Raw genomic sequence first — 14,191 nt, 5'->3', positions numbered from 1 at the left:
TCTCAAATAAATGGACAAAATCTTAAAAAAAAAAAAAGAAAGAAAGAAAGTTGCTGAGAGATCAGATCTTAAAAGTTCTCCTCACACACACAAAAAAAATGAATAACTATGGCCATTGACAGACAACTTATTTTAGTAATTTTGTAATATATAACTCTACCAAATCCTCGTGTTGTGCACCTAGAAGTAACACACTGTTACATGCCGATCATATCTCAATAAAATCGGGGTGAGGCGGTGAGGAGGAGAAGCCAAACAGGAAGTAGGGACTGAGTAGACAGAAGCCTGGCCGAGTTGGGCTGAGGGGCCAGAAACAGAAGCTTGGGCCCACAAGGTTTTCCATCAGAACCTTACAGGCCACATTCTAGGAGAAGGAGGAAGACCTGAACATTGATTGCCCTCTACAAAGATCAAAACGCAGCTTAGCGATTGCTCTATGCCTGAGTCGACTACACTAACCCACCCCAACCGGCTGCCCAAAGTGAAAGTTAATCCTCGGAGGAGAGCAACATTCACCTGGGCCTAAATTATGTCCAGCACGGTTCATCCAAAACATCCAGCTCCCAGTCAAACATTGGAGCGTATCCAGAATACATAAAGAACTTCTAAAAACCACCAAGAAAAAAAAGGCGGACAATCCAGTCTGGGAAGAAAAAGAACGAAAGACCTCACAAAAGATACCCAAATGGCCAAGAAACAGACTAAAAAACTACCATAATTAAAATCTGTGTGTGGGGCGCCTGTGTGGCTCAGTGGGTTAAAGCCTCTGCCTTCGGCTCAGGTCATGATGCCAGGGGTCCTGGGATCAAGCCCCGCATCGGGCTCTCTGCTTAGCAGGGAGCCTGCTTCCTCCTCTCTCTCTGCCTGCCTCTCTGCCTACTTGTGATCTCTGTCTGTCAAATAAATAAATAAAATCTTTAAAAAATAATAAAATAAAATAAAATCTGTATGATACTGTAAATCATACTTAATATAAAAGTAGATGAAATAAATCAACAGGGAAAAGATAGATGGGTGGTTATTGGTAAGTGAGTTAACTGGAGAGAGATCAGTTTTTAAGGCTTATGTTGGAATACTAGAAGAAATTTTGGTTGGTCGAGATAGTTAAATTCAAAAGAAGGAAAGTCGGGGGGGAATCCAATCCCTAAAAACTGAAGGAAAGTGAAGGAGAGAGCTGCCCCAGGGCCTTGGCACAGTCGCCCTGGCTGAGCTCTGCTGAGCCCAGGAGCACCAAGCAGCAGAGGGTGGGGGCAGTGAGGGTCCGTGGGGATGGTGAGCAGATGGGGATAGTGAACGCCAGGCAAGGGAGGGGCAGGGACTGCAGCGGAGGGTGGGGGCACCGAGCAGCAGAGGGCGGGGGCACTGGGGGCACCCAGCAGCGGCAGGCGGGGGCACTGGGGGCATCGAGCAGTGAAGGGCAGGCATTGGGGCCACCCCGCAGCAGAGCGCGGGCACTGAGGGCACTGAGCAGTGGAGGGCGGGGGCACTGGGAGGGCGGCAAAGGGCATCTGATTACCGCGTCGATCTCGTTGAGGACCTTCCACTGCTCGTACGGCACACCCAGGGCCTCGGCTGTCTGGATGGTCCTCTTCATCTGGCTCGTCCAGACCTTCAGGTCCTTTATGTTCTGATCACGGATGAACTGGGCCAGACTTCTGGCGAACTGAAATGCATCAGAAACAAATTCAGACTCACAGGCCCAAGGCGGCCCTTCAAAGGACCACAAAGCCATAGGGCACAACAGAATCATGCCACCCAGCCTCAGAACAGAGAACTGACCTCCTGCGAGCACCCACACCCGCGAGCGCTCTCGTTACACGTTCTTACCAGATGCTCCGAATTCCAGTTGTGAAGCATTATGCCCCTCGCCATCGCCCACCTCCCAACCGGATGGCCCGGACCACATGGCCTCCCCACAGAGGCCTGAGCATCTCCCCCAGACTGCGGGGCAGCCATCAGCTGCATTGCAGGGACTTGGGTCATTCCCATAACAGCGTGCCTTTCCAAGGAAAGGGGCTCAGCTGGTGATAGCTCACATGGAAGCCAGAGATCCAAGCGTGGTGCCTGGTGACTTTTCCTACATGATAGGAACATTCCAGATTGAATGAAGGTCATCCACCTATATTACACATGAGCTACGAGAGCTAGAGCCAGTCCCGTTGAACACATGCATACATGCACCCAGCTGCCCACGGCTCCCCCAACCACCCCCGAGCAGGCCAGCTCACGTACACACACATGCACTGACCTCCCTGCCCCGGGGGGACAGGCCCGGGTCCCCGCCGATCCGGCCCTTGAGGTTGAGCTCGCTTTCTCCGTGTCGGCAGAGGTAGATGGAGCGGGGGGTCACGTGGATGTTCATGAGGTAGTACACGATACGGCTCTGGATGTGGTCGGCCACGCGGTTCACCACGTAGCTCTGCCCCACGTCCATGATCTTGATGTAGGACAGATCCCTTTCCAGAGAGAAGGGCGACAGAGACAGGTAAGTGTGACTGCGACCCCGAGGGCTCAGCCTGCCAGCCACAGAGTTGTGTCCTCCGGACCACCACGCTTGAGATCACGACACACGGGACGGGCAGCGGGTGTGCAAGTGACAGGATGAGGAGGGAGCAACACAACACGTGGGACATCCAGACAGACCCCGTGAGAGGTGCTCAACACTTATTGTGTTTCCAAAAGGTGACATCGAAAGGGTCAGTCATACACATTGTGACTATCACCCCAGCTCTGTGGCCCCCAGGCCCCACTTGCCTACCTCTGAGCTCTTAACGCACAGTCTGTAAGGTGAAGAAGAGAGAGTTTTTTCCAGGCCTGACCTTGAGGTAGCTGGCAAACCTTCTTCACCTCCGCTCCCCTGGCCAGCCACTCCTGGACCTGCCTCTCCTTCCCCCAGGAAGCCTGCTCCGTACCCCAGCTCAGCCACTTCCCTTGCTCGCTCAAGCTGGGCAGCGGAGCGGCTGGGAGAACCCGCTCACTCGTCTGTTTATGTTTGCTGGGTGTTGGGGAGACAGCAGGAGGAAAGGCGGGGTTTCTCGGGCATCGTGCTCTGGGTTGGCCTGGGGAGGCCGTCTGAAGGTTCTTAGCTGAGTTCTCACTGTCTGGCCCGAGGGCCTGCGTTTACGTTTAGGGTTGTTACACAAACACCAATAAAAACAGCAGCAGCATCAACTGAGGAATCCGACAGGAGCACTCCATCTGGCTAAGCCCCTTTCGTGCAGTCATGTCACAGAACCACAAGAGCCACTGTTTTGGGGTGACTGGAGAAACACAAAAAACCACAGAGGCCCAGGCAGTGGGTGCCGACTGCCCTGGGCTGGCCACAGACGCTCAGTCAGTGCAGGAACTGTTCTGTAAAGACGCCCAGAAATCATCTCTCTTCCAGGCGCCTGTTCCCCCTGGTTTGTACGCACGAGATGTTCTCCTATGATCATACAGGACCCATGTCCACGTTTATATCCCAGACGTTCAGGTAATGCTGCACAACTTACCCTGTCGCCTGTGTCTTGGCTATGATCTGAGACTATGCAATACTTTACCAGGGGCCACGGTGTTACTGACTTACCCACAGCCCCCACTAGGCTATTACACAGAAGTTGGTGAACTATGGCCAACAAGTCAAATTCGGCCCACAGCCTGTTTTTGTAAATAAAGTTTTATTGGAATAGGAGTCATGCCCATTTATTGACATATTGTCTATGTCTCCGTTGCACTACAATGGCAGAGTTAAATACCTCAACAGAGACTGTTCCCAAAGCCTAAAATATTTGCTACCTGACCCTTTACAGATAGAGTTTTCTACTGTAAGAGCCTTAACTGCATGCCCCTTGCGGGTCTGAAGACCCTTCCCCACCCAACACTTACTTTTGCTGGGTTTGCCATTCCAGAAGGAGTCTGTGGAGCTAACCAGCACAGGCCACTGCCAGCTGTATGTAGACAGGATCTGGGCGCTCCCCCCACCCCCACCGCCTCAAAACACAAACTGTGCACTCACAGAACATGAAATGTTTGCAAATGCCCTGTGGGAAGGCCCTTCACACAGAAATTAGGCTTGATTTTATAAGAGAATAGCAGAAAATTCTTTCTTCCTTTTTTCTTCCTTTCTCCCTCCCTCCCTCCTTTCTTTTTATTTTTTTATTTTTTAAAAAAGATTTTATTTATTTATTTGACAGACAGAGATTACAAGTAGTCAGAGAGGTAGGCAGGGAGAGAGGAGGAAGCAGGCTCCCCGCTGAGCAGAGAGCCCGATGTGGAGCTCTATCTCAGGACCCTGAGACCATGACCTGAGCCGAAGGCAGAGGCTTTAACCCACTGAGCCACCCAGGTGCCTCCCTTCCTTTCTTTTTAGCAAGCTCTATGCCCAATACAGGGCTTGAACTTAAGACCCTGAGATCAAGAGTCGAATGGAATAACAGAAAATTCTGACTTGCAGAGCCTCACATAAGGTAATAGGGGTTCTGCAAGTCACCTCTATTTATTTATTTATTTATTTATTTATTTGACAGACAGAGATCACAAGTAGGCAGAGCAGCAGGCAGAGAGAGAAGGGGAAGCAGGCTCCCCGCTGAGCAGAGAGCCAGATGTGGGGCTCGATCCCAGGACCCTGGGATCATGACCTGAGCCAAAGGCAGAGGCTTAATCCACTGAGCCACCTAGGTGTCCCTGGCCCACAATTTCTGCCCAAAGGGAAGAACAAGGCCAGACCATCTCTGCCTGTTGGGGCCGCCCTTTAGCCACCACGCCGGCGAGTCACAAGGAGGTAGCCGAGCAGGACCCCCGCCCACCACCCATCATAGCTGCAGAACACAGTGTTCGCCTCACTCACCTGTCCAGGTCCTCATCCAGCGACTCGTACGAGTTCTCATAGCACTCAATGCGCCGCATGAAATCTTCTGTGGCCTCATCACTGTCGTGGTTCACGTAGTCAGGGCTGCCCAGTTTCACTTGCTGTCGGACCAGGCACAGAGCAAGGACACATGAGGGCTAGAGGCCAGGCAGGGCCAGAGACCAAGGAGGATGCTGGGCGGGGGGTGAGGGGATGCTGAGCCAGAGGCCAGGACAAGGATGGGGGCATGAGGCTGGAGGCCGACCCCAGGAGACTCTTCCGTTAGGAAGAGTCCAGCAGTCCCCCGGTCTTCATTTCCATACTAGTGCCGGCAGACTACTACAGGGCAGCTGAAGGGGGGAGTCCTCATCTTTGTGCCACAGCGGGAGGTGAGGCCACAGGGGCGAAGGGCCTGGAAGCCCCTTCCCAGCTGAACCATCTCCCCCAACCCAGATGTTCATTCCTTGGATAAGGAGATAGGGTGTAGGGGAGAGATGTCAAATCTCTTTCTCTTTCAAAATATAAACATCGCTTCCTACCCCCCACTCCCTACCTGCAGAGGCTGAAGTTCCTCTCCCACTGTCCAGGGAATGACGATGGGGAAAGGGAGGGGAAGGCAAGACGAGGGAACAAGAGTGCACGCCCCCCAGCTACACGGCCGCTGCATGGGAGAGTCTCCAATCACCTGACCTGGCGTTGTACAGCCTTCCCCTGCCACACCCAAAGCTCAAGAAGCCCAAAGCCAGGCCAGCCTAGACACTGGCCCCAAACCGCAGATGGACTTCGCTGTCCCACGCCACCTCCGCTGCACTACGATCCCCCACAAGGTCAGAGACACCACTCACCACGATGTTAGCAGCTATGACCTCGGGGTCCACGCAGATGGACTCCACAAAAAAGGTCTACAGCAAGGACGAGGCCGGGCAGGAGGGAAGGAACCACAGACACATTCAGGGCACTGGGCCTGGCTCCACGGAGCTCCCACCTCCCTGAGGGCCAGGCTGACCCCAGAGCCCTTCTTCTGGGGTGGGGACAGGCTCGAGAAGCCCCAAACCAAACTAGGTGCCACCCTACCCAGAACCCTCCCACAAGACACCCACTTCCCTGGAAAGAAAAGCCCAGGCGGAGAGGAAATAGTAACCCCTATACCCCACATCCACCCAGAAGCCCACCTGCCTGACCCCCGCACACATCAGGAGGCTGTGACAGGGACCTGGAGGGTCCGAACCCAACCGAGGAGGTGGACCAAAGACGCCTCACCTTGTAGCCATTCTGCTCCCCAAAATTAAAGATGGTCGCTCTCCGTTCTCGGGTGGTATTCGTTGCATCAAAAACCTAGGACCAAACCAGGGTTAACTCGGACTCTGGCCCCAGAGGGAGGGAGGTGGGAGGCCAGCCAACAGCAGCTGCACAGGGACCATTTTTCTCACGGGGACCAGCTGGTGCCCAGGCCACCTGCCTGGCCAGTCTCTGCAGGGCCTGGGCCAGGCCTCCCCTTCCTTGAGGAACACGCCTCAAGGAAGCTGGAAGGAGTGGGTGCCTGTGCTCCCGGCAGGCATTCAGTCCATGCTTGGCCAACAGGACTTCCTGTAAAACCAGTTAAACGTGGAGTGTGGAATCCCCGTTTATCGTCACTCTACCCTGAGACTCCGCAAAGACGGGAAAAGAAGAAGAAAGAGAACAGGAGAGATGTTAGCAGAATTCTGGGGACTAACTTAGAGAAACGGAGAAAAACAAACACAAGCCCTCGGCCAGCAGAGCACACCCACCTGAATGGAATGGGGAGCATCAGGAAAGGGACCCAGGGAAAAGGGACAAGTGTGCAGTGGAAACAGGGGGACTGCCTGGTGGTGAAACTAAGAGCAGGTGGAGCCCTAGGCCCTCTCCCTGCCTTGTCCAGCCAGGCTGACCCGCCTGGGCCTCCTTGTGAACCGCTGGGACCTGTCCATGTGCCCTCAGGAGTGACCCATTCACTCGCATGTCTAAAACCAGGTTTTAAGGCATCATTTAAAAAATATATTTTTTTTTACTTATTTATTTGTCAGAGAGAGAGAGAAGGTGAGCACAAGCAGGGAGAGTGTCAGGCAGGGGAAGAAGCAGGCTCCCCACATAGCAAGGAGTCTGATATGGGGCTCATCCCAGGACCCTGGGATTATGACCTGAGCCAAAAGTAGACACACCCAACCAACTGAGCCACTGGGTGTCCTGAGCATCATTTTTTTTTTTAAGATTTTATTTATTTATTTGACAGAGAGAGATCACAAGTAGGCAGAGAGGCAGGCAGAGTGAGAGGGGAGAAGCAGGCTCGCCGATGAGCAGAGAGCCTGATGTGGGGCTCAATCCCAGGACCCTGGGATCACAACCCGAGCCGAAGTCAGAGGCTTTAATCCACTGAGCCACCCAGGCGCCCCCTGAGCATCATTTTTTTAAGACGGCATTCAACCAGGGCTCATGGGATGCTCCAGCAAAACCTCAACGTGAAAAACAGAGACTACATAGAAAAGAATAAAACGAACTGTGAAAAAATGAAGATGGGACAGGGAACAGAAAGAAATGTCAAACAACAACAACAACAACAAAAAAAAACCCTTATAACTATTATCTAAAGAGAGATACAAAATACTGTAAGAACCCTGAAACAGAAACAGAGTTCTAAAAAACTGGAACACTCTGGGCGCCTGGGCGGTTAAGCCGCTGCCTTCGGCTCAGGTCATGATCTCAGGGTCCTGGGATCGAGTCCCGCATCGGGCTCTCTGCTCGGCAGGGAGCCTGCTTCCTCCTCTCTCTCTCTGCCTGCCTCTCTACCTACTTGTGATTTCTCTCTGTCAAATAAATAAATAAAATCTTTAAAAAAATAAACAAATAAATAAATAAATAAAAAATAAATAAAAAATAAAAAACTGGAACACTCAAAGATAAGAAATGTAGAATTTAGAGATTAAAATATGATCACAGAAATTCCTTAAAAATTCAACTGAATAGGGACGCCTGGGTGGCTCAGTTGGTTAAGCAGCTGCCTTCGGCTCAGGTCATGGTCCCAGGGTCCTGGGATCGAGTACCACATCGGGCTCCTTGCTCGGCAGGGAGCCTGTTTCTCCCTCTGCCTCTGCCTGCCTCTCTGCCTGCGCTCACTCGCTCTCTCTCCCTCTGTCTCTGACAAATAAATAAATAAAATCTTTAAAAAAAAAAATTCAACTGGATACTTGTACAGTAATGTTAAGAAAGTCTCCCTGAAAATAGAACACAAGTGACAGAGATAGGAAATCGGGAGAGAAAAAAAAGATAACTGGGGCTCAGGTCCAGCATGAAACCACCAGGAGTTCTCGAAAAAGCAGCTCAGAAAATTGGGAGTGGAGCAGAAAATCAACTGTCAGAAACCGGTGGGGGTGGTTTATTAAAGCAATATGACATTTTCCCTGACCTGTTAGAAAAGAGTTTCACATTAGAAAGGGTGGCCCTGGGACCCAGCACAATGGAGGAGACCACCACAAGGCCGTCAAGTTCTCCCCAGAGAAAAGGGCATGACCAGCCCCAAGAGACGAAACTTTTGGGAAGATCAGCAAATCAGAATGCCATGAGGCTTTTCCACACTACTCTAGAAGCCAACTCTACAACAGAGCGATGCTGTGGAAATTCTAAAGGAAAAATATTTCCCACCTAAACCCAACCATCAGACAGGAGGATGAAAAGCCACTGCCAGACACGCAAGATCTCATGCAAGGTAATTCCCAAGTACCTTCCTTGGGAAGCTACTGGAGGATGAGCTCCAACAAAACAAGTCAGTAAGTCAAGGAAAAAGAAGACACGGGAGCCAAGAGCAGGGCTTCAACTGGGGAGCCAGGACGAGGGAACTCCTGAGACCAAGAAGGGGACTGAGTCAGGTGGAGCTGGGAGATTAAGAGCTGCAGGAACCACACCTCCAAGAGGAAAAAGGAAGGAAAAAGCAGTTCCTGTGTTCTACTGCATAGGGTGAGGAGAGGGGCCTTTCCTATAGACGCCCAGGCTCAAGCTGGCCCCACCCATCCCTCTGACGAGAGGGGCTAGCACATTGTTGGAATTCCATTACCCAGGATTCAGCAGGTTCCAGGAACAGCCACTAAATGCGCGGCAGGATTCTCTCCAGCCTAGCAGAAATCATACTTGCTCAAGACTTAGGTAACGCGATCACCACATGTGGTGACCGACAATTTGAGTATCCAGAAGGAAGACCTACTAGGTCAAATGCAACCACAAGTCCAGAGGGAAATTCCCAGCACACATCCAGCCTCCGGATTCCTTCTGTATGGTGACTGTAGACTTCCTCTCAGGGCCTGGCAGCCAGAGGCTGCTGTAGCCACATATACCCTCCCCTCCCTGCTAGGCACTTGACAAGCAAAAGGGTGGATGTAGGCAGGCTTCCCACGTCATTCCCAAAAAACACGGGGGGGGGGGGGGATGTCCCACTCACCGCCACATGGCCCCCCTCCTCACTGAGGAACCGCCGGACGTCACGGAGGGCTGCCAGTGCACACTGCCTTCAGAAGAGAAAACATAGGGTCAGCCCTACACCTGACCCTGGAGGCAGGAGGGCCACAGAACATGACACATCCTAGCCTGACCAGGAAGGGCCCAGTCCCTAGGGCCCCTACCCTTCTCAAAGTCTCCTTCTCCTTGAGGTCCTTTTCAGTACTTTTGCTAACTCTGCTCCTATAACCCGAAGGCTATGTGCTCCTGGCCACTGGGGATATAGATATAATTTTAAGATTTAATGAATTTATTTATTTGACAGAGAGAGAGAGCACAAGCAGGGGGAGCAGCAGGCAGAGGGAAACTGAGAGTCAGAGGGAAAAGCAGACGCTCAGCTGAGCAGGCAGCCCAACGTGGGACTCGATCCCAGGACTCAGGGATCATGACCTGAGCTGGAGGCAGATGCTTAACCGACTGAGCCACCCAGGCACCCCCAAAATAAGCACTTTTAAAACCAGATGATTCCTTGTGTGTGAGTGCTGGGGGCTAGTGGTAGGGAGAGAAAAGACTGTTGCTGGCCCCCAGGGCGACATTATACTTAATATTCCATTTGCTTTCCTGGAAGAGCAAATATGTGAAACTCTTATGGAGGAGGGTGCTGTGTCTCTGCCTCTTGCACCTATGTCCACGGACCCTCTGGAAGACGAAATCTTCCCCATGACTAACCATCAACTATATCGCCTTCAGAACATCTCAGCCTTTTGGTTTATTGCTGCGAAATGGGCTGCCCTACGTAAGGTCTTCCTCATACTATCCTTTTCTCCTCTAATGTCTGCAGACAGGCAGATCACTCGAGCCTTTTATCTATTACCTGCACTTTTTATCCCCCCAAAGATTTTATTTATTTATTTGACAGAGAGAGAGAGAGATCACAAGTAGGCAGAGAGGCAGGCAGAGAGCTGGGGGTGGGGGTGGGGAAGCAGGCTCCCTGCTAAGCAGAGAACCCGATACGGGGCTCGATCCCAGGACCCTGGGACCATGACCTGATCCGAAGGCAGATGCTTAACCATATGAGCCACCCAGGCGCCCCTACCTGCACTTTCTTGATGCAAGAGTAAAGTTAGAAAGTTAGATGTTCTTCCATTTGTTTGATCTTCGGATTTGGTACACAAACCTGCAGTACATCCAAGGATGGAGCTGTGGGGCCTTTCACCAGCCAGGCCCCAGGGCCTGAGCATGAAGGCACAGGCCAGGCAGAGCAGGGGGCTGGCTGCTGGGGTTAGGGGCAACTTGGTGGCACAGCTGAGTCCAGGTCCCCAGAAGCAGTTCTGCTCCTATGCCTCTTTGTGACCTTTTTGCACCCCAGCCGGTCTTTTGGTTAAAACTTTAAAGAGCTTTCTTCTGGGGCCCCTGGGTGGCTCAGTGGGTTAAGCCTCTGCTTTTGGCACAGGTCATGGTCTCAGTGTCCTGGGATTGAGCCCCACATCAAGCTCTCGGCTCAGCGGGTAACCTGCTTCCCCTTCTCCCTCTGCCTGCCTGTGTACTTGTGCTCTCTCTCTTTCTCTCTCTGTCAAATAAATAAATAAAATCTTTAAAAACACAAAAGAGCTTTCTTCTGCCAAGAAAAACCCTGAATTCTGAGAGTCTGGACAACGCACTGCTGAAGCCATTTCTGGCCAGCTGTGTGAATGCCCTGGATCCTGGACTAAGATTGGCAGGTTGCTCTGGCTGAGGCAACACCCAGAGAGGGGGATCTCGGGGCTCCAGTGGAGACGTGGGACCAACAGCCTGGGAGCCCGAGCGTATGGGGGTGTGGGTGTGAAGCAGGGACAGTCTTGTGGGACTGAGCCCTTCCCCTGTGCAGACTGATGCTAACTCCAGGTGGACCGTGTCAAGACAGACCTGAATAGGATTGTTAGATGCACAAGCATGTGCCCACAGGCGTATGTGCACACAGGCTCATGTATGGTAGGAGACTAAGTGTGCCCGATGGCACGTGTGTTCACGTGACCTGCGTGTGCACACGTGACTTTGTATGCCTTCCCTGGACCTTCCACGGTGCTCGGTGTCAGGGACAGACATCAACGTTGTGTATCCCCAGGGATCTCAACAACGTGTTGGGGTCACCCAGGCCTCTGGACAGTCTAGCCTTCCCTTCTCAGGCTTCCCATTTTAAAAAGTCTGATCCTTCTGTGTTGCCATGTACCTGTGGGCATTTTGGGCTGGTTATTGGGAAATGGTCCTGAAGCCCAGGGGCCAGAGCTAGCCTTCAGATCCAGGAGAGAGGGTTTCCAGGAATAGTCAGAGGGCCTGCCTGCAGGGAGGCACCAGTGAACCACCCCCAGCTTCTCCCACTGGGGCCTCTGTTCCATCTGGGCCACCCTAGCCTAGCTCCCCAAACTCTCCAAGTCAGCGTTTCCCCCTCTGAGTTAATCCCAATACTCCTACCTTCAGGAGGCCTGAGCTGAATTACTGGTGGGCCCTGGCAGGGCCAGCTCCCTTATTCTTCCCACAGACACTCTGGATTTAGACAGGCCTGGCTTCAGATTCAAACCCTGCGTGATCCCAAGCAACACCATCACTTTCAGACCATGCCTCCCCATCTGGGAGAGTGAGGTGACACCACTGGCCCCCATGCAGGAGAAGACAAACCAGCTAGTGGGTGCCCACAGCTTGAAGTTGTTGCAGAACTGGCACTGAACACAACCTCTGACCTACTAACTGGGTAACACTAGAAAGATGGACACGGAAGTCTTCAGTGGTGTGGGCTTAGATTCAAGTCTGGGCTCTGGGCAGAAATGTGTTATCTCATGTGAGACTCCTGAGCCTCAGTTTCCTCACCTGTAAAATGGGCAGGAGGAGTGACAACGGGCAGCATGCGCCCAACATACAAGTGGGAGTGCAAATACCAGTCCCCTCCCTTTTGTCTGGGTCACAAGAGTCTGCCCCCAGTTTCACCCACAATTGGGCCACAGGCCTGAACAACAGACTCCCCTTCCCCTTCCCTGGTGCTGCTGCACCAGGGCCATGCCCCACAGTGGGGAGCTCTTGCCCCCTGGTGGCCAGAGACCGAGCAGGCAGCCTAGTATCCAGGCCTAGGCCACAAACGCAGAGCTTCTGGCCTGGAGCTCTGCTTGATTTGGGGAGGTCACTAGAGCTGGGCCAGCCTCTGCTAAATGCGCTAGCACAATGGCCGAACCCCAAGCAAGGGTAAGGAGACTTCTTGATCCCTCAGCTGACACCTGCCAAAAAGAGCACAGATCCCCAGACCACCAGTTGGTGTTCTTGGTTCGAGTGTGAATGGGGCGGGGAAGGGAGGAGGTCTGCAAATTCCCATCTCATGAATGAGAACAGGAGGGTGAAGTCTGAGCCACTTGAAAGCAAAGCCGAGGCCTGTCCTACACATGCCAAGAACATGCTAAGCAAGTGCCAAACATCCTCCAAATATACAGTTTATCAGGGAAAGGGTAGGAAGGGTACGGTTCTGGGCCCAATCCTTCCCCCTCTGTGCCAGAAGGTGGTCCCTCTCCCACTCTGCCCTATCGCGGAGGCCTGTGTCCCGGCACCCACTCAGGCTCCCATCCTTATCAGAGGCCATGCCAGTGGAGGGCTTGGGGTAAGCAAGTGAGAGGTCTCTGCAGCCTGCCCATGACCTGTCCTAGGTCTCCTCAATCTCTCTGAAGCCCCGTCTTCCCCTCCCATAGGATGTCCTTACTAAGGTTTCATAAATCCCAGGGAGGGCCAGCCGCCAAGGTGCCACCCTGGGGCACCTGGGTGGCTCAGTAGGTTAAGGGTCGGCCTTCTGCTTAGGTCCTGATCTTAAGAGTCCTGGGATTGAGCCCCACCTCCGGCTCCTTGCTCAGCAGGGAGTCTGCTGCTCCTTCTCCCTCTGCCCCTCCCCACTGTCCATGCTCTCTCTCTTTCTCTCTGTCTAAAAAAGAAATAAAATCTTTAAAAAAAGAGGCCCTATACCCTTGCCTATTGTCCCCATATCCCCAACCCCACCACACCCTGAGAGATCAGAAGACCAACCCTGTCATAGCCCAATGGGGCAGAGCAAGACCAGGGCTCAGGAGCAGCTGGGCATCTGGGCTCCAAGGTCTTCTATGTAAACACACATAATTACACACGTACACACTCACTTCCTGATCTTCAGGCCCTCTTCATTGTCTGGAAGGAAAAACTCAAAAGACTTGTACGTCTTGACCATGTCCCGGCGATACTGGCCAACGTTGAATTCTGGGGGAAAGAAAAGGCTCAGCTTTCACACAGCAGCAGCCCTCCCCAGTTTTGACCTTGACGCACCCCAGGCCAGCCTTCTCTCTTCCCCTCCCCTCCCCCACAAAGCCCCCAGGCCCCCTTGGAATCCCAGGCCAAGTCTCACCTCGGGTGGGCACACCAATCCAGTTCAGGTAGCGAGTCAGCTTCTTAGAGATGTAGGTCTTGCCCCGGGCAGGCAGGCCAACCATGACAATGAGCGTTGGGCAGTTGGTCATGCAAACTGAAAGGCAAGGAGGCAGCGTCAGATAAGGGCTGGGACACCTCCCAGTGGGCCCCTCCCTCTGCTCCTGCCACAGGACATCAGATGGGCCCTCCAGGCCTCCTGGCCTTAAGACCCTGGTGTCAGCCACCACTGGCATAACCCTGCTGCCCAGGCCTGTCTGGGCTCCAGCAGTTGCAGCAGAATCTCCTCAGCCCCTTATCCTGATGGGTACTGCAGATATAAAGCTGGACCTGTCCCGCCCCTGAATGAACAGGCAGACAAAGACAAAGCCCGGGAGACAGTCAACGCCCACCTGTCATCCCGGAATCCACACCCAGCCGCACTTAACCTTTTCAGCATTCCTGCCAGCACAGTTCCACTGCTTATCCTCCCCGCTGGGAATTTTGCCTCATCTGGTACAAAGCCCGGCTCAAAAG

The 14,191-nt window shown here is 52.9% G+C and overlaps 1 protein-coding gene across 5 annotated transcripts in view; it reads right to left on the bottom strand.

The window, feature by feature from the left end:
* The window catches only part of PFKFB4 (6-phosphofructo-2-kinase/fructose-2,6-biphosphatase 4), a 34,928-nt gene that overhangs the window by 12,457 nt on the left and 8,280 nt on the right, over window positions 1–14,191 (bottom strand). For 2 of the 5 annotated variants that reach the window (XM_082686004.1, XM_082686003.1), the window contains exons 2-9: window positions 13,656–13,772; window positions 13,414–13,510; window positions 9,273–9,339; window positions 6,086–6,160; window positions 5,671–5,727; window positions 4,826–4,947; window positions 2,249–2,456; window positions 1,517–1,663 (exon numbers count right to left, since the gene is read on the bottom strand). In XM_082686004.1, coding sequence (XP_082542130.1) covers window positions 1,517–1,663; window positions 2,249–2,456; window positions 4,826–4,947; window positions 5,671–5,727; window positions 6,086–6,160; window positions 9,273–9,339; window positions 13,414–13,510; window positions 13,656–13,772 — 890 coding nt within the window. Of the gene's footprint in view, window positions 1–1,516; window positions 1,664–2,248; window positions 2,457–4,825; window positions 4,948–5,670; window positions 5,728–6,085; window positions 6,161–9,272; window positions 9,340–13,303; window positions 13,511–13,655; window positions 13,773–14,191 lie in introns of all 5 variants that reach the window. The other 3 variants (XM_082686005.1, XM_082686006.1, XM_082686007.1) reach the window with 3 other exon arrangements.

This window comes from Mustela nivalis (assembly GCF_964662115.1).
Source record: "Mustela nivalis genome assembly, chromosome: 1".
NCBI lineage: Eukaryota > Metazoa > Chordata > Mammalia > Carnivora > Mustelidae > Mustela > Mustela nivalis.
Note: the sequence above shows the minus strand (reverse complement) of the source record. Positions and strands in the feature narration are given on the sequence as shown.